Source organism: Astatotilapia calliptera, chromosome 9 (assembly GCF_900246225.1).
Source record: "Astatotilapia calliptera chromosome 9, fAstCal1.2, whole genome shotgun sequence".
NCBI lineage: Eukaryota > Metazoa > Chordata > Actinopteri > Cichliformes > Cichlidae > Astatotilapia > Astatotilapia calliptera.
Genome location: NC_039310.1, coordinates 29,905,363 through 29,922,862, shown reverse-complemented (window position 1 = coordinate 29,922,862; position 17,500 = coordinate 29,905,363). Strand labels below are relative to the sequence as shown.

The 17,500-nt window shown below is 47.4% G+C and overlaps 1 protein-coding gene across 1 annotated transcript in view; it reads left to right on the top strand.

Moving 5' to 3' along the window:
* Positions 1-17,500, top strand: part of LOC113028825 (dynein heavy chain 5, axonemal-like) — a 33,459-nt gene that overhangs the window by 15,783 nt on the left and 176 nt on the right. Inside the window, 35 exon segments of the mRNA XM_026179272.1 lie at positions 2,307-2,435; positions 2,535-2,750; positions 3,380-3,526; positions 3,615-3,787; positions 3,860-3,930; positions 4,059-4,166; positions 4,595-4,782; positions 5,008-5,202; positions 5,355-5,489; positions 5,637-5,694; positions 5,794-5,925; positions 6,509-6,726; positions 6,809-6,943; positions 7,088-7,264; positions 7,930-8,019; positions 8,118-8,252; positions 8,837-8,938; positions 9,030-9,197; positions 9,278-9,484; positions 9,671-9,763; positions 10,041-10,277; positions 11,598-11,663; positions 11,811-11,951; positions 12,739-12,870; positions 13,339-13,449; positions 13,536-13,690; positions 14,459-14,580; positions 14,855-15,040; positions 15,043-15,083; positions 15,212-15,370; positions 15,451-15,607; positions 15,714-15,862; positions 16,183-16,317; positions 17,226-17,327; positions 17,397-17,494. Of these exon segments, the coding sequence (XP_026035057.1) occupies positions 2,307-2,435; positions 2,535-2,750; positions 3,380-3,526; positions 3,615-3,787; positions 3,860-3,930; positions 4,059-4,166; positions 4,595-4,782; positions 5,008-5,202; positions 5,355-5,489; positions 5,637-5,694; positions 5,794-5,925; positions 6,509-6,726; positions 6,809-6,943; positions 7,088-7,264; positions 7,930-8,019; positions 8,118-8,252; positions 8,837-8,938; positions 9,030-9,197; positions 9,278-9,484; positions 9,671-9,763; positions 10,041-10,277; positions 11,598-11,663; positions 11,811-11,951; positions 12,739-12,870; positions 13,339-13,449; positions 13,536-13,690; positions 14,459-14,580; positions 14,855-15,040; positions 15,043-15,083; positions 15,212-15,370; positions 15,451-15,607; positions 15,714-15,862; positions 16,183-16,317; positions 17,226-17,327; positions 17,397-17,494 (4,868 nt within the window).

Sequence of the window (17,500 nt, the reverse complement as noted above, 5' to 3'; positions counted from 1 at the left end):
TTACAGGTGACCACACTTTACAAGTGACATGTTATAACAGGTGACAAACTATACAGGTGACACACTTTACAGGTGACAACCACTTTACAGGTGACACACTATACAGGTGAGAACATTTATAACAGGTGACAAACTATACAGGTGAGGCACTTACAGGTGACACCTATACTGGTGACACACTATACAGGTGACACACTTTACAGGTGACACATTGTACAGGTGACACATTGACAGGTGACACACTTTACAGGTGACACATCATACAGGTGACACATTGTACAGGTGACACACTTTACAGGTGACACACTTACAGGTGACATGTTATACAGGTGACACACTTTACAGGTGACACACTATACCGGTGACACACTATACAGGTGAGACATTATACAGGTGACAAACTATACAGGTGACACACTTTACAGGTGAGGCACTTTACCGAGGAGACATTGTACAGGTGACACACTATACAGGTGAGACATTATACAGGTGACAAACTATACAGGTGACACACTTACAGGTGACACACTATACAGGTGAGGCACTTTACCGAGGAGACATTGTACAGGTGACACACTTTACAGGTGAGGCACTTTACCGAGGAGACATTGTACAGGTGACACACTTTACAGGTGAGGCACTTTACAGTGACACCCTATACAGGTGACACACTATACAGGTGACACACTTTACAGGTGACACATTGTACAGGTGACACACTTTACAGGTGACACACTTTACAGGTGAGGCACTTTACCGAGGAGACATTGTACAGGTGACACACTATACAGGTGACACCACTATACAGGTGACACACTATACCGGTGACACACTTTACAGGTGACACACTATACAGGTGACACACTATACAGGTGACACATTATACAGGTGACAAACTATACAGGTGACACACTTTACAGGTGACACACTATACCGGTGACACACTTTACAGGTGACACACTATACAGGTGACACACTATACAGGTGACACACTATACAGGTGAGACATTATACAGGTGACAAACTATACAGGTGACACACTTTACAGGTTAGGCATTTTACAGGTGACACACTATACCGGTGAGACATTGTACAGGTGACACACTATACAGGTGACACATTATACAGGTGACAAACTATACAGGTGACACACTTTACAGGTGACACACTATACCGGTGACACACTATACAGGTGACACACTTTACAGGTGACACACTATACTGGTGACACACTTTACAGGTTAGGCATTTTACAGGTGACACACTATACCGGTGAGACATTGTACAGGTGACACACTATACAGGTGACACATTATACAGGTGACAAACTATACAGGTGACACACTTTACAGGTGACACACTATACCGGTGACACACTATACAGGTGACACACTTTACAGGTGACACACTATACTGGTGACACACTTTACAGGTGACACACTAGACCGGTGAGACATTGTACAGGTGACACACTATACAGGTGAGACATTATACAGGTGACAAACTATACAGGTGACACACTTTACAGGTGACACACTATACCGGTGACACACTATACAGGTGAGACATTATACAGGTGACAAAATATACAGGTGACACACTATACAGGTGACATGTTATACAGGTGACACACTTTACAGGTGACACACTATACAGGTGACACACTATACAGGTGACACATTGTACAGGTGACACACTTTACAGGTGACACATTATACAGGTGACAAACTATACAGGTGACACACTATACAGGTGACACATCATACAGGTGACACACTTTACAAGTGACACATTGTACAGGTGACACACTTTACAAGTGACACATTGTACAGGTGACACACTTTACAGGTGACACACTTTACAGGTGACACATTGTACAGGTGACACATTATACAGGTGACACACTTTACAGGTGACACATTGTACAGGTGACACACTTTACAGGTGACATGTTATACAGGTGACACACTTTACAGGTGACACATTGTACAGGTGACACACTTTACAGGTGACACAATTTACAGGTGACACACTATACAGGTGAGACATTATACAGGTGACAAACTATACAGGTGACATGTTATACAGGTGACACACTTTACAGGTGACACACTTTACAGGTGACACACTATACAGGTGACATGTTATACAGGTGACACACTTTACAGGTGACACAGCAGCTCACAGGTTTCAGATCTGATGGGTTTGTATTTGCTGTCTGATGCTTCAGCTTCACTCCTGCTGCTGAGTTTCTTCCTTCCTCTGATCATGACATTGAATCTGCTTCCTCGCTCTGTGTCTGTCAGGCTCATCTGCTCAGTCTGTTCGATAACGTTAACAGAGTTGTTTTCAATGAGAAAATCTACGACCAGATGATCAGTTTCCAGTCCCAAGAAGGAGAAACTGTGGAGCTGAGGCAGCCAGTCCTGGCACAGGTAATCTCACCTCCACATGGAGACCTCCCAGTAAGTTCCCCGTTACTTTTCCCTTAAACTGAATCCTTTTATCAATCAGCATCTCACCTCCACTTGCAGGGGAATGTGGAGGTGTGGTTAGGAGAGCTGCTAGCTGGGGTGAGGGGAACCCTCCATGCTATCATCCGTCAGGCTTACCTGGCCATTAGTGACTCTGCCTTTAAGCTTCTGGAGTTCCAGTCGGCGTTCCCGGCTCAGATTGGCCTGCTAGGAATCCAGATGATCTGGACTAGAGACGCAGAAGAAGCACTCGTCCTCAGCAAGTCTGACAAGAAGGTGCTTTTATGCCTCAATTTGAGCCAAACGTGACCATATTTATGTAAGGGGGTGGAGATCTAAAGTTATCCAGTAATGCTGCATCACTTTGACTGTGTCTGCTACGTCGTAATCTACGGTAATGTCCAACACAAACCACAGAATCACCCTCACTGAAACTATTGTTGGACAGTCAATTAACATCACAGCAGCCACATTATTGGTCAGATAATTGCTCTGAATATGCTTCCTACAGACTCTCAGTTAAAACTCAACTCTACAGCAGAAAGAAACAGTCAGTAATTACGGCTTGAATTTATGCAGAATTAAGAGATTGGCTCTTTTAGTAACAAGTCGATGCCGTTTCTTTGTGTTCATCGTGTTCTCTCTTCCACTTTTCAGGTTAGTGCGTTTTGTTTTAATTGTGTTTCAGTCAGAATCCAGTTAACACAACCAAACCCCGTAGCTGGGTAACCAAACCAACCCTCCAAGTTGGTTGGTACAAAAAGAAAAGGAAAACTGTGGTTTGGGTCAAAAGGCTACACTCAAGCCCGTGTGGGACAGAAGAGTCTTGAGGCAACTTCTGTTGTGATTTGGAGCTCTCTAAATAAAATAACCATAACCATAATAACCATCTTATTGGTTGTCAGATCATGCAAACGACCAATCAGAAGTTCCTGAACCTCCTCAATGAGCTCATCGACATGACGACTCGAGAGCTGAGCAGGAACGAGAGGACCAAATATGAGACGCTGATCACCATCCACGTCCACCAGAGAGACATTTTCGATGATCTGGTGAACAAAAGAGCAAACATATAAACAAACATCTAAATACTTTTGATAGTGTCTGTCAGAGTGGGTCATATGACTTTGTGTTTGTCAGGTGAGGATGAACGTGCGGTCGGCTTCAGACTTTGAATGGCAGAAACAGTCGAGGTTTTACTTCCTGGAGGAGACGGACAGATGTGTCATCCAGATCACAGATGTGGAGTTCAGTTACTGTAATGAATACCTGGGCTGCACAGACAGGCTGGTCATCACCCCGCTGACAGACAGGTACACACACTCCAGCCTCACTGACTGACGCCTGTGGACTGACTGGTTCACAAACACTGAACATCTGTGCAGGTGTTACATCACTCTGTCCCAGGCTCTGGGGATGAGTATGGGCGGAGCTCCGGCCGGACCAGCAGGAACAGGTAATGTGTGTGTGTGTGTGTGTGTGTGTGTGTGTGTGCGTGTGCGTGTGCGTGTGTGTGTGTGTGTAAAATGAAGCTGAACTCTTGCATGCTGCTGTGGTTGTGTGTGTGTGTGTGTTTGTTTGCAGGTAAAACGGAGACCACTAAAGACATGGGTCGCTGTCTGGGGAAGTATGTGGTGGTCTTTAACTGTTCGGACCAGATGGACTACAGAGGACTGGGACGCATCTACAAAGGTGTGTGAGTGTGTGGATGGTGGACACTGGAAATATTGTCCTGCTGTTGTCACCATCTTATCAACCCACTGAGTAGAAGAGAGGTTAGTCAACCACGAGGCCCGGCCCGCTCTGACAGGACAGGGCTCTGCAGAGGTTCACTACCTAACATGGACCCACAGCCGTTGTCTGTGGTATCTGGGAACCTGGAACAAATGTTCATTAGCTGTTCTTAAATACAGAGCCATGCCAGAGCTGCAGATCCTCATGAAGACATGTTTCTCCTGAGTCAGAGACAAAAGTGTGGAAGTCAGTGGAGGCCAGTCGCCCACTCTTCTAGGATACATAACTCTGTATGATACATAAGTCACAGCATCTTCTTAACATGTAATAAACATGTGATCGTTCCATCAAAATGCTGATCTGAAAGTGCAGTGCTGTGTCTGCAGGTCTGGCTCAGTCCGGAGCCTGGGGCTGCTTCGATGAGTTTAACCGCATCGAGCTGCCGGTGCTTTCTGTCGCCGCCCAGCAGATCTACATCGTGCTGCAGTGTAAGAAGAACAAGAAGAAGCAGTTCGTCTTCACCGACGGAGATGTGGTCGACATGGATCCCGAGTTCGGCATCTTCCTCACCATGGTACCTCTGATCTAATGAACACTCTGGTGTTAGTATAAGTCAACGATAAATCATCAGAGTCACTCTGCATATGAAACAATGCACTGTTCAGTATTCAGTGTTCTTTAGGTGAGCAGTTGTGGATACATGAAGGCAGCTCAGTAACTACAGTGAGCCACAGGTCCAGCACTGAGCGTGCTGATGTTCCTCCGCTCAGAAAGTTCTAGTAACTTCTCGGTTTTCCAGAATCCCGGTTACGCCGGCCGTCAGGAGCTGCCTGAAAACCTGAAGATTCAGTTCCGCACGGTAGCCATGATGGTCCCGGACCGAGCCATCATCATGAGGGTTAAATTGGCCAGTGCTGGTTTCCGTGACAACCAGGTCCTAAGCAGGAAGTTCTACACCCTCTACAAACTGTGTGAGGAGCAGCTGTCCAAACAGGTGGGTGATCCTGCAGCTGTAACCACCACACATCCTGTCCTTCTTGGTGTTAGATGATGGATTTTCTCATTTCTCCGTTGCCCTTCTTTGTAAACTGTTACTCATGCATTTAGTTATATTATTATTTATACTTCTCTGGTCTTTCTTACCAGGTCCATTATGATTTCGGTCTGAGGAACATTTTGTCGGTTTTGAGGACGTTGGGAGCTGTGAAGCGATCTAACCCGTCAGAACCAGAGAAGACCGTGGTGATGAGGGTCCTGAGGGACATGAACCTCTCCAAACTGGTGTGTGTGTTAGTAATAAATGCAGAAATTAGACTTTATGTTTAAAGTTTCATTTCATTATTATCAGACTGTTAGAGTTGCCCACTAGGGGGAGCCCTTGTCCTTGCCACAGTCAGCCATCCTGATTGCTTGTGTGACTTTCTGCAGGTGGACGAGGACGAGCCTCTGTTTATGAGTCTGATCAATGACCTGTTTCCTGGCATTGGTACGTTTCTTTCACATAACACTGAAACACACTAGCAGAGGCTCCATGAGTACATGACGGCTCTCATACTGTGTGCTTTTCCTTCATCCCCCTCTGCAGTTCTGGATAAAGCCGGTTATCCAGACTTGGAGTTGGCCATCTTTAATCAGGCTCAGCAGGCCGGTCTGATCCCTCACCCGCCCTGGATCCTCAAACTGGTCCAGCTCTATGAGACGCAGAGAGTCCGACATGGTGAAGATCACAATTATCTGGACGCAGTGACACATTAATTAGTCTTTCTCGTCTCGCCACTCAGCTTCATTTACAGTTCCAGTGTAAATTAGTGGAAAGCAGGCTCAACATGAGTTTCTATGGTCATTAAACACATAAACTGCACGTTTAGACTCATCAGTCTAATGTGATTACAAAGTGCTGCAAAGGTTTGCTAACTTTCTCCTCAACATGAGGTTTAAACAGTTTTGAGTGCAGGTTATTATTCTACATGTACACAGAGTTTCACAACATTATAGCTCCATTAACGCTGTTAAACACAACACTAACACAATCTGTCTTTGGCTGCTGTCACAACAACATAACCCACACTTACTGTGGATATAGTAACAGGATATTACACACTTAGAAACCAACAGCTTATTAAAAACGTAAATGTTATATAATATAATTTGGTATATAAAAGTTTAAAAAGCTTCTGGTGCACAAATCTTTATTTTATATACAACCAGTGTTCAGTAATGCTGAGGTCACAGACACACTGATGGCAATGCTAAAGAGTCTTCAGCACACATGGGAGTCGAGCTGTCCTGTGCTCGTGCAGGTATGATGACGCTGGGTCCGAGCGGTGCTGGGAAGACGGCGTGCGTCCACACGCTGATGAAGGCCATGTCTGAGTGCGGCTCGCCCCACCGAGAGATGAGGATGAACCCGAAAGCCATCACAGCCTCGCAGATGTTCGGCATGCTGGACGTGACCACCAACGACTGGACGGACGGCATTTTCTCCACACTGTGGAGGAAAACTCTGAAAGGCAAAAAGGTTGATGGAAGCTCAACATGTTCCCTACATTCATGATGCTCCAGTGCAGATGTATATGTACGTGTGTGTGTGTGTGTGTCAGGGGGAATACATCTGGATTGTGCTGGATGGTCCGGTTGATGCCATCTGGATCGAGAATCTGAACTCTGTTTTAGACGACAACAAAACTCTGACGCTGGCGAATGGCGATCGAATCCCCATGGCTCCCTGCTGCAAGGTCAAAGCAAAACAAACAAAGCTCACCTCACTTCAGCCAGACAGTCACTGTGGTGCAGTTTGACATAATCCACAAACATCATGATCAGAAACCGGAGATGCATCGAGGTCAAGTCAGCCCATATATTTTATATTCTTCCCTCAGATTGTCTTTGAGCCCCACAACATCGACAACGCCTCCCCAGCCACCGTGTCCAGGAACGGGATGGTGTTCATGAGCTCGTCAGTGCTCAGCTGGAGGCCCGTCCTGCAGGCCTGGTTACAGAAACTAGCAGAGCAGCAGGCCAGCGCTCTGAAACACTGCTTCGACTGCTGCTACCAGGTGAGAGCCGCCAGGACACAATTAGACTTATTTATCACTTTAATATTGATAAGATGTTACCACCTGGTCAAACATACACAACAAAGGAGCGGCAAAGCAGTGAACCATAAAATAACCTCATCTGAACTCAGCAAACAAGGATCAAAGCTTCTTTATTCAATTCTCTTCAGTTTTATTTATGTAGCACCAATTCACAACAACTATCACCTCCAAGCACTTTGTGTTGTCGGCCACAGACTCTCCAATATTACACAAAAGAAGGAGAAACGAGGAGAAGCAAGTGCACTGTGACTCAAACTGGTCCCAGCACAGCACCCTGATGAGCTCCATAATTAATCATAGTGAACTTGACATGAACACTGCTATAGACAACAAACAGGTTTTCTTACCCGCTGTAAACACGTTTATTTCTGCTGTAACGTTGGACATGTTACCCTGTTACCCCATCCACCTCTGGTGGCTGTTAGAGGAACTGCAGTTTTTAGCACTTGACCATTAAAGTCTGTTCAGTTTGGTGTTTATCGCTTGTTTCCAGCACCCATGTAGCCAAACATCAGTTACTGATGACGTTGTAAGCAGAGATTAGAAATGCATCAACCTTGAAGGTAAAGAAATCATCAGACAGCAGGAAAGCTAAAGGTTAGTTTTGTATTCTTCTGTTTCAGGACTTGTTGGACTTTGTCTTCACTGCTGTGTCCGCTAAGATGCAGGTGCTGGAGTGTATGTACATCAAACAGACTATTGACCTGCTGCAGGTAGGACACAGCAGTAAAACACCAGAAAAACTAGAATCTGAGTCTTCCAAGTTCTTGTTGCCCTTTTGTTTGGTTATTTTTCATATTTGTGCTTTCAGGGTTTGCTCCCCGCAGCGCAGGACAAACAGGGTGGCCATGATCATGTGGGACGCATGTTTGTCTTTGCGGTCATGTGGTCTCTGGGTGCACTGCTGGAGCTGGATGACAGAGCCAAGATGGAGGCCTTCCTGAAGGTGTGTGAAAGTTTTCTTTGACTCCATAACAAACCTCGTTTTCAAATCAAATGAACCCGTAGTGTGAATATTTACCGTCTACAGAGGCGGGATTACTCACCTTTACCCGCCCCCACCCTTAAGTAGAGGGCTAGGATTAAGGCTATGACCTAACCACGGTCCTGGTCAGGTTCTCGTACCACTTTTCCAACACACTGACGTCTGCTCCTAATCTAGAACAGTTTCACCATTTTATGCTAAAAGAAAAAAAGTTTGCAGTAAACCTTGGACCCAGTGACACCAGTGCCATTTGAAGAGCCTGTCACATTAGAAAGAAAATGATCCCCAGTTCACAGACTGATGATACCAAACCAATCAAACTTTGACTGGTTCCAAGCAAAAAGGTAAAAGACGTCTAACAAAAGGTCATCTGGAAATGAGTCAGTCCAGCTCTGTTATCACAATCCTGAACACCACGGCCTCCACGGCTGGAGCAAACGAGTCACATGGGACTTTAAAAAAAGGTTTTTAAAGGATATATCTGGTTGGAAATGGATGTAAATATTCCATTTGAGTTGAAAGGTGTTTTTGTTTTTGTCTCAAAGGCCCACAGCTCATCTCTGGACCTGCCACCCACTCAGGACAACCAGACCATCTTTGAGTTCACCGTCAGTGAGCAGGGAGACTGGGAGCACTGGTCCAACAAGGTGAGAGGACTCTATGTTTCTCCTGAGTGTTAATCGCAGAGAATGAAGTCAGCATGCTGCATGCATGTTCTGTGTTTATGGTTCTGATCAGGTCCCAGAGTATGTCTACCCCAAAGACCACGTCCCTGACTACTCGTCCATCCTGGTTCCCAACGTAGACAACGTGAGGACGGACTTCCTGATGCAGACCATCATGAAGCAGAGGAAGGCCGTGCTGCTGATCGGAGAGCAAGGAACAGCCAAGACCGTCATGATTAAAGTAAGAGTGCGCTCAACCGTTCACCAGCACAGGCTAGCACAGGCTACAGCATGCAGCTTGCTCTCTGGCTCCCCCTGTAGGGCTACACTGGAAAGCTCGACCCAGAGCTCCACCTCAGTAAGACGGTGAACTTCTCTTCGGCCACGCTGCCCGGCATGTTCCAGAGGACGCTCGAGAGCTACATCGACAAACGCATGGGCACCACCTACGGGCCGCCGGCCGGACGCAGGATGACCGTCTTCATAGACGACATCAACATGCCCGTAATCAACGAATGGGGCGACCAGGTGGGCTTCAGGCTCTCTGTGATTGGTCAAACCTTTGCTAGCTTACCTCTTTGTTTCTCACAGAATAACCTCCACCTCACATCACAAATAACCAATCAGCTCAGTTTTCCCCCACCCTGTTCTCTTTGATATGCATGTAACCAATCAGATTATTGTATCTCTGACACGCCCCCACATCTCACTCAGATAACCAATGAGATTGTGCGTCAGCTGATGGAGCAGGGAGGTTTCTACAGCCTGGATCGTCCAGGAGAGTTCATCACTGTGGTGGATGTTCAGGTGAAGTTTGGCTGTGGTTGGAGCGCTGTGGCACATTCTGGATGTTTCCATGATGACAGACTGATGAAGGTTGCTGTGAGCAAAGGCAGGAGGACGCTACAGATATACTGGAGTATTACAGCTGTACCTAATGAAGTGGAGGGAAATATAGGAAGTGAACACAAACCTGTTGGTTTGAGGGATTCCTTCAAAAGTTTTAAATCATAAACAGAGAGATGATGATGATGTTAGATCATCTGCTCTGTGACTGACTGATGTGTGTAATGATGTTTACCAGCTGGTGGCAGCCATGATTCACCCCGGCGGCGGTCGGAACGACATCCCTCAGCGTCTGAAGCGCCAGTTCTCCATCTTTAACTGCACGCTGCCCTCCAACTCCTCCATCGATAAGATCTTTGGCACTGTGGCTCAGGGCTACTTCTGCCCAGAGAGAGGCTTCCCCAGCCCGGTGTGCCAGCTCGCCGCCGCCCTCGTCCCCACCACCAGGCGGGTGTGGCAGGCCGTGAAGGCGAAGGTTTGTTTTTAAATAAGATCAAATCGGACCTTCAGAATAAAAGAAGGCTAAAATGTATTTAATTCTTTATAAACAGTCATTAAAAAATTATATTTAAAGCAGCTGATGATCACTGAAAGATCCCCTCTGAGCTTTTCTCAGGTTAATTCTCATATATTAGGAGGACATGAGGAGGGACTTTGTTCTAATCAGGATAATCAATACTTGATAATCAAAGTCATCATCAAACTTCATCCAGGATGTATCAGATCTCTGCTCGTGATTAGTTCACCGCTTCATTTAATGATGATGGAGATTAAATGTCTCTGCTTTTCATTTGAAGGTCACATTTACTGCACAGATTCAGATTTTCAAACACCTGATGCCAATTTTGTCACGTGAAGGCAAGATAGGAGACATAACACAGTGTGAGATGAGGGAGGAAACACAGGGCTTAAATCCACATAGGGAGCAATCAGGGAGACAGGAGGGAAACACAGCTGGACAAATCAGGGCTGACGACACGAGGAGGCAGAAGCAGACACGTTGAAAGAGTCTCGTGTTAAAGTAAAAGAGGAAATGTTCTGGGGGACTCAAATGCAGGACTCCTTGCTCAGAGGAAGAACAGAAGGCTTTTCCTCACAAACACCAGGTGAAATGTGTGACAGGGACTCAGTGCTCTATACAAGCGTGCGGGGATCAGGGCTCCAGGGAATCCACGGGGAAAAGCAGGGCAACACTCTCACTCCTCTTCACCAGTCATTCACTCCTCTCTCGCAGCAGAAACTCCGTAGGGAACGAGAGCAGGTCCAGGGGGTCTGTACACAGGAAACAAAAGCGTTAACACAAGAAGCTGAGACGCGGGAACTAGACTGTAGTGTCCAAGCCGGGATTTCACCGACACAGGTCAAGCAACGATCCAGCGAAGAGCAGCCTGGCTTCTTCCCTTTAGTAGAGGCCAGTTAATGAGACGCGGGTGTTGATCATCTCCCAGGTATGTAGGCCAAAGGCGGAGCCCACAATGAGCTCCGCCCAGGCGACAGAGGGAGAGAAAAAGAACACAAAGCAGAACTTCTCAGGAAACAACACAGACGCAGCCTCGACGAGGGGAGACAGAGCAGCTATGGACACAGAAACCATAGACAGAGAACTCTAACAAAGAAAGCAAAAGACCAGAAATGATCAATAATAATGTCACACTGCAAACTCTGGCTCGACGACCCAGGCACCCGAACAAATTTGACATGTTGATGAGTTTTGAGAATTGTAACTTTGCTTGACTTGATTTTGTTTGCATTTAGTCTGTGGATGTTTCTCACATGTGATCTTCTCTCTCCTCAGATGTTACCGTCTCCTGCAAAGTTTCACTACATCTTCAACCTGCGTGACCTCAGCAGAATCTGGCAGGTAGAAAAAATCACACGTGGTTTTATTTCTTCTTCTTTTAATCCTGAATAAACGTTTTGTCCTTTTTCCTGAGACTTTCTCACTCGTACATTTATCCTGAAGCAACTCTCTGACCCGGCGATGTGAACGAGTCCCTGTGTGTTTCAGGGGATCCTCACGGTGAAGTCAGAGGTGTGTCAGAGCTCTGAGCTCCTCTCCGCTCTCTTCCATCACGAGTGCTGCAGAGCGATCGCCGATCGATTCGTCGACAGCGGCGACAGACGAGCGTTCGGCAGCATCGTGGAGGCGGTGTGTGCGCTCTGACATCAGCACTGTGGCCCTCAGTCACAGCTTACAGAACAGAAAGAACATGACCTGCTGCTTGTTTTGGCAAAGACTGAGTTTCCTTTTTACACTAAATAACTCAATAAATGTTAATAATACTGAAAACTAAGAGAAGGGGATTTCTGGGAGATATAGTTGATCCATTTGTAGGAAATTTGCTCGTCAAATAAAAGATTCCAAACTGGCAGCTTCATTAACCCTGGACGTGACAATAAATGATCCCAATCTCAAATATTTTGTTCTTTTACAGATGATTTGCTACCAGAGGAGCTTTGCATGAGTCACAGTTCAGAATAATCTTTATTTCTCTGATATCAGGCTTTTGTTCAGGAATGAAATCAGCAGCTATATGAACGTCATCGTTACATCTTTGGTCGGCTTCTGCCGGCTCTCGTGTTGCGTCTTTGTCACCCTTTGTGTTCTGTGTTTGTCTCTTTTTGTGTGTCTGCTTTTACTTCCTGTCGTTGTGTTTTTCTCGCCCTGATTGTTTCCACCTGACTCTGTGTTCAGTCATGTGTTTTACTTCCTGCTTCTGTTTTTTTGGTTTGATTCACGTTTTCTGTGTAAAACTGAATTTTCAGTGCAAAATAAAAACATTGTTGTCCAATAAACGTCTCTGGAATCAGAGCCGACAGATTAAAGATGATACAGGAACTTATCTCATGAGACAACAACAACTTTTTATTTAAAGTGCGGCACAAACAGCAGTGAGTAAATCTTCTGGACTGTATCTAACGCTCCTCTCCCTCAGGTCACAGTGGAGGATCATGGGAGAGCTCTGACTGAGCATGCTCAGTGGAACAGCTGCTTTGTGGACTTCCTGCGTGAAGCCCCGGAGGCGACGGGAGATGAACCTGAAGACGCTGAGCTGGAGGCTCCGAAGGTCTCAGAATCTGATTTATTTTAATATTTTTATTAAAGTGAATTTTTTATTTAGTCGTAAGTTAAATAAAGTCCAGCAAAAATGAAAAGAGACTAAAGCTGTGTCCCAAAACGCCGGCTGCATCCTCCGGAGGCTGCGTTCGAAGGCCGATTACGTCACCGCCAGGCAGCGAAGGCTGTCCCAATTCGTCGACTCCTTCAAATGCGGCCTTCACTAAAGGATGGGTCGGGTGTGTCCTTCGTGGCCCACCATATCCCAGAATTCATAGCGCGGCCCAGCCAATTCCAGTTTCCAACAATGGCGGCCGCTGAGTTTTAATATTACTCTAATTAATCCACGTAGACCGCGAAGGCCGGGTCCTCCGAAGGATGGAGCCGACGTTTTGGGACACAGCTAACGTCTTCAGGTCCCTCAGTGTTGGATAGTTTTCTGATGGTTTCTAAGTGTGGACACTGATATGATTGACAGGTGTACGAGCCAATCCCATCGCTGGACCTTCTGGCAGAGCGGCTGTCGGCTTTTCAGCAGCAGTACAACGAGGCGGTGAGAGGCGGAGCCATGGATCTGGTCTTCTTCAAGGTGATGATGACTCCTGTCACACTCTTCACCCATGACCTTTGTTCATATCAGCTGATGGTGACCCTCTGTGTGTGGTCCAACGACAGGACGCGATGATCCACCTGATGAGGATCTCACGCATCCTGAGGACGCCACAAGGAAACGCCCTGCTGGTCGGGGTGGGCGGGTCGGGGAAGCAGAGCCTGACGAGGCTCGCGTCATTCATCGCAGGATACCAAACCTTCCAGATCACACTGAGCAGGTGAGTGCTTCCTGCGATTCATCGTGACCAACGGAAAATAAACACAAATAAGTCAGGTGTGAAAAACAAACTCACTGGGCAGAAGTCTAAACAGGTGGTGGGACACAGTCTCAGTGACCCACCACTCGTCCAATCATCACTCGTCCAATCACCACTCGTCCAATCATCATCCAGTGTCCCTCATCCACAAGATATTCACACTCCTCCCTTTCAGGCAGAACTCCTCACAAACCCGCAGAAGAAAGTCTGTAAATGAAGTTCTGTGATAAACTATTTTATTTATATAGCAGCAAATTAAACAACAGCCGCCTCACTGTGTTTATACTGTAAGATAAAGACCCTACAATAACACCACCAATCAGACGACCCCCTGTGAACAAGCACTTGGTGACAGTGGGAAGGAAAAACTCCCTTTTAACAGGAAGAAAAGAAGCAGAACCAGGCTCAGGGAGGGGCGGGGCCATCTGCCACCACCTGTTGGGGGTGACGGAGGAAGACATTCATTTACTTTTCGAACATTCTGCCCCCAACAAATATTTAACACAATAAAAAGGAATTTTCTTCCTGCTGAAAGGGAGTTTTTCCTTCATAGGGGATAATCTGAGTGTTGGGGTTTCTCTGTATTACTTACAGTATAAGTGTGTGTGTGTGTGTGCGTGCGCGTGCGTGCGTGCGCGTGCGCGTGCGTGCGTGCGTGCGTGCGTGCGTGTGCGTGTGTGTGTGTGTGTGTGTGGTGTGTGTGTGTGTGTGTGTGTGTGTGCGCTGCAGGTCGTACAGCAGCAGTAACCTGCTGGAGGATCTGAAGTCTCTGTATCGGATCGCCGGTCAGCGCGGGAAAGGCGTCACCTTCCTGTTCAGCGACAATGACATCAAAGAAGAAGCCTTCCTGGGTGCCAACGATCAGCTGACAGCTTTGATGATTCACAGATGATGAAACTCGCTCACGTCTTTAGTTTGCACCACAGCAGAACAAACATCAGCTCAAACTTTATCTGTTCATGTGAATCATCATGTGAAATATCAGGAAGTCTGAATGTAAAAGGAGGAAAACTGATTTTTTTTACACTGTTTGTTTGTCCTGCTGATGGAAGCAAAGGTCAGAGGTCAGGAGGTCATGGGGTCAGGGCCCGTCTTGTTTTCTGACTCCTGTCTCCTCTCCTGCAGAATACATGAACAACGTCCTGGCGAGCGGTGAAGTTTCCAACCTGTTTGCTCGAGACGAGCTGGATGACATCACTCAGGACCTGATTCCCGTGATGAAGCGCCAGCATCCTCGCCGCCCGCCAACGCCCGAGAACCTCTACGACTTTTTCCTGTCCCGCGTGCGGAGCAACCTCCACGTGGTCCTCTGTTCTCGCCTGTCGGGGAGAAGTTCCGCTCTCGTGCCTTAAAGGTGCGGCGAGGACTCAGGTTCACTGGTCACATGACCCTGATGATGATGTAAGCTGGTGGAGCCAAAGGCTCCGTCCTCCTAAGAATTACTGTTTCTCATCAGTGACCTTTGACCTCTGCCCTGAACAGTTCCCAGGTCTGATTTCCGGCTGCACAGTGGACTGGTTCCAGCGTTGGCCTCAGGACGCCCTCATCGCTGTATCGCATCACTTCCTGTCTCAGTACCAGGACCTCCGCTGCTCAGAGGACGTCAAGCAAAGCATTGTGGTTACCATGGGAACCTTCCAGGTAGCGCTCCCACAATAATCTGGTAGCTTATAATTGCCAGCGTATTGAGCGGACTGATCACATGATCGAGATGTTCACAGGACCTGGTGGCAGAGAAGTGTGGCGAGTATTTCGAGCGTTTCCGCCGCCTGACGTTTGTGACGCCAAAGTCCTACCTGTCCTTCATCGACAGCTACAAGCTGGTCTACACGGAGAAGATCGCTCACGTCGGCACGCTGGCCGAGCGCATGCAGACAGGTGAGCATGGTTTGAATGGGAGGGGCTAAACCGTCCTGTACTTCCTGTCTCAGGTGGAGATGGAGAGGCGAGCTGATGCTGCGCATGCTTGTGTTGCTTCCTGCAGGTCTCTGTAAACTGATGGAGGCGGAAGCAGTCGGTGTCTCAGCTCTCTGAGGAGCCTGCTGGGTGAAGGAGAAGGAGCTCGCCGTCGCCTCCCAGAGGGCAGCACCAGGTCCTGCAGGAGGTCACGGCCAAGCTCAGGCTGCCGAAAAGGTGAAAAAACATGTTTCCTGTTAGCGAGCGAGACGCGTCTGAAAGGTTTATTAGCCTGTTATGAAACATAAAGCTAACGTGAAGGAGCCTCAGACGCTGTTTGTCATCATGTTACTGAACAGAAGTGCAGAGCGACGAGGAAACAACATGTGAAACGTTGAGTGATGTCACAGATGAGTCTGACTCTGGGGTGAACCTCTGACGTCCTCCGTTTGTGTACACAGTCTTCATTGGCATTTTTCTTTTAATTACATGTAAACCGGGAGCTTACAAGTGGGCGGAGTCAGCTAGCTGTTTAATGCCCCGCTCTGTGGTTACAGGTGAAGCAGCAGGTGCAGAAGGTGAAGGATAAAGCTCAGCTCATCGTGGACGAGATCGAAGCCGATAAAATGGCAGCAGAGTCCAAACTGGAGGCTGCGAAACCGGCTCTGCAGGCTGCTGAGGCTGCCCTACAGGTTACACTCAGTCCTCCATTGTATTTACACGTCCTCCACAGAGCGCTCAGGTCAGAGCGACGTAAGCTTCATCAGCAAATGGCGAGCGGCCGTGTGTCCGTCTGTTTGCTGTGACCACGTGGACTCGTCCACTGAGTCTTTACATGACTTTACACGAGCTTCAGGTGGGCGACAACAGAAGAGTCAAAGCTTCACTGGCTTCAGTTTGACTCAAATTAAAGTAAAAACTGAAATAAAAGAAGAAGACGATCACAGAGAAACAATCTTAGCTGAAACATCCGTGTGTGCTCACAGGTTTGAGGCCGTGTTCACTCATGTACACACTCAGTGTGTCTGCATGACAGTAAACAGAGCTGGTCCTGTGACACCTGCTCACAGTTACATCTGTGTTACAATAATAATACAAAGAACAAAAAGCAGCTGAAACTGTCCGTCCATGTTCTGCTGCTTCTCAGCAGCCACCTCCAAACCAGAGCAGCACCTGCATCCCTCAGGTGATGGAGCAGGCCGCCTCCGTCCACATGTTGAACGATGATAATGATAGAGTGTGTGATGGTGTCAGTGAGACTGGTCACCAGTGTCAGCTTCAATGGTGCAGTGTGTACTGGGTGGTAGTCCCACGGTGGAGGGCCCAGTGGACCGCTCTGAAACTAAGCTGCTAAAATCTGACCTGTAAAGTAAAAGCATGTGAAGCCGGCTCTGAGCACCGTTCATGAGGAAACCTCAGAGACCATCAAAGCTCCTGCAGACAAACAACAAGCGTTAAACGACCTGCCTGCATGTTTCTACCACACGCTGTCCTCCTGTGATCTGAGTGAAGCTCAGACTCACATGTTGTCCCTGTGTGCTGTTTGCTCGTCATCATCATGTGTCACGTGTTCAGCCTCAGAGTTTGTCTCTGTGTGCAGACCATCAAACCAGCAGACATCTCCACGGTGAGGAAGCTGCAGAAGCCTCCTCATCTCATCATGAGGATCATGGACGCCGTGCTGCTGCTGTTCCAGAGAAAGGTCACAGTCGGAGCCTGAAACGTTCCCTCAGAGTCACGACATGCTTTATAAATCTGTCATCTTTCTCAGGTCGACACCGTGACCTCTGACCCCGAACGACCTTGTCCCAGACCGTCGTGGGCCGAGGCGATGAAGCTGATGCAGAACTCAGCCTTCCTCAGCACCCTGCTCAA